Genomic DNA, 1,326 nt, shown 5'->3' with positions numbered 1-1,326 from the left:
GCAGCAGAACAGCGTCTACCACTACCGTCACGAAGAGGTTTAAAGGGTTTAGGGTTTAGGGTTTAGGGTTAAGGGTTTAGGGTTTAGGGTTAAGGGTTTAGGGTTTAGGGTTTAGTGTGTACTGTTTTTGTTGTTCTAGTAGTTGATCTCTTTCTTGTTGTATTTGTTTGAGAGTTAGTTTTGTTTCTTCTATGAATTTATATGCATGCTGGTGGTCTTGTATTTTTTTTTGTATTTGTTTTTCATATTGTGTTTTTGTTTCTTCTAGCTGTATTGCTTGTGCTCTGTTGTCGCTTTGAAACTCTATAAGAGCTTCTTCGAGCTGAGCTTTTTCTATTTCTAGCTGAGTTTGTTCATCGCTTACATAGTCTGCACTTGTACATAAAAAACAACGAAAATCTCTTATCCATCCTTTCCCTGCATTCTCTTTACTTTCTCCTGCTGCTTCTGCTGCTGCTGCTGCTGCTGCTGGTGATGCTGGAGGACGCATCAGCAAAGGATACTGCTGCTGCTGCTGCTGCTGCTGCTGCTGCTGCTGCTGGTGGCGCCGAGCTATGCCGAATATAGATTTTTTTTTGTGAGGGACTTTGGGCGGAGGAGGAGGCAGCGGAGAGGCGTATGGGTTGTCTTCTACTGCCAGCACTTCATAGCTGCTGTGACGCGGCAGCCGCTCCTTAGGAAATTTGTATTTGAATTTGCTCGGGATCAGTGCATGCAGGTTGCTCGGGTGTATCTCCACCTGAGAAGAAGATTCGCCTCCTCCAACGCAGCACCCAGCGCCGCTTATCTCTCGAGACGGCACCAAAACCCCGCCGTGTGCAGCAGCTGGCAATCCTCCTGCTGCTGCTGCTGCTGCTGGTGCTGCTGCTGGTGCTGGTGGCTGTGTTGTAGCAGTATGCAACCTGCTCCAGGGGGGAGAAGGCACGCCAGATGGGAGACCCTCTATCCACTGAGAGCCCTCTGGCAACGCCGCCGCCTCCTCCTTTGCTGCGTTCACAGCAGAAGTGCGGCTCCCGCTGCGCACGCCAAAGGAAGCTGAATGCGGCAGGTTGCTGCGGTCCTTAGCTGCGAAGGAGGAGGCCCCTTCACCCACCAAAGAAGGAGAGAAGCAGGGCCCCTCTGCTGGTACTGACTCCGCCATCTATGAAGACTGGTCACGAAGTGCCTGCTGCAACAAAAAAAGCAGAGCTCGCCAGCACCCGCTGCATCGAAGGGGTGTGCACCCCAATCCCCTCAAAAAGAGGAGATCTGAAGCTGCTTCCAGCACTATTCAAACAAACACAAACAAAAAGTGAACACTCGAGGCAATTTGCAAAGGTTACTCCA

At 50.5% G+C, this 1,326-nt stretch overlaps 1 protein-coding gene across 1 annotated transcript in view; it reads right to left on the bottom strand.

Moving 5' to 3' along the window:
• EMH_0062070 (uncharacterized protein) overlaps nt 1–1,141 on the bottom strand; it is a gene marked incomplete at both ends in the record, with an annotated part of 5,063 nt that extends 3,922 nt beyond the window's left edge. Inside the window, one exon of the mRNA XM_013497993.1 lies at nt 365–1,141. Coding sequence (XP_013353447.1) covers nt 365–1,141 — 777 coding nt within the window. The remainder of the gene's footprint in view (nt 1–364) is intronic.
• Between the last annotated feature and the right edge of the window lie 185 nt (nt 1,142–1,326).

This window comes from Eimeria mitis, genomic scaffold (assembly GCF_000499745.2).
Source record: "Eimeria mitis Houghton genomic scaffold, Emh_scaff3080, whole genome shotgun sequence".
NCBI classification, from domain to species: Eukaryota; Apicomplexa; class Conoidasida; order Eucoccidiorida; family Eimeriidae; genus Eimeria; species Eimeria mitis.
This window is presented reverse-complemented; position numbering and strand designations above follow the sequence as displayed.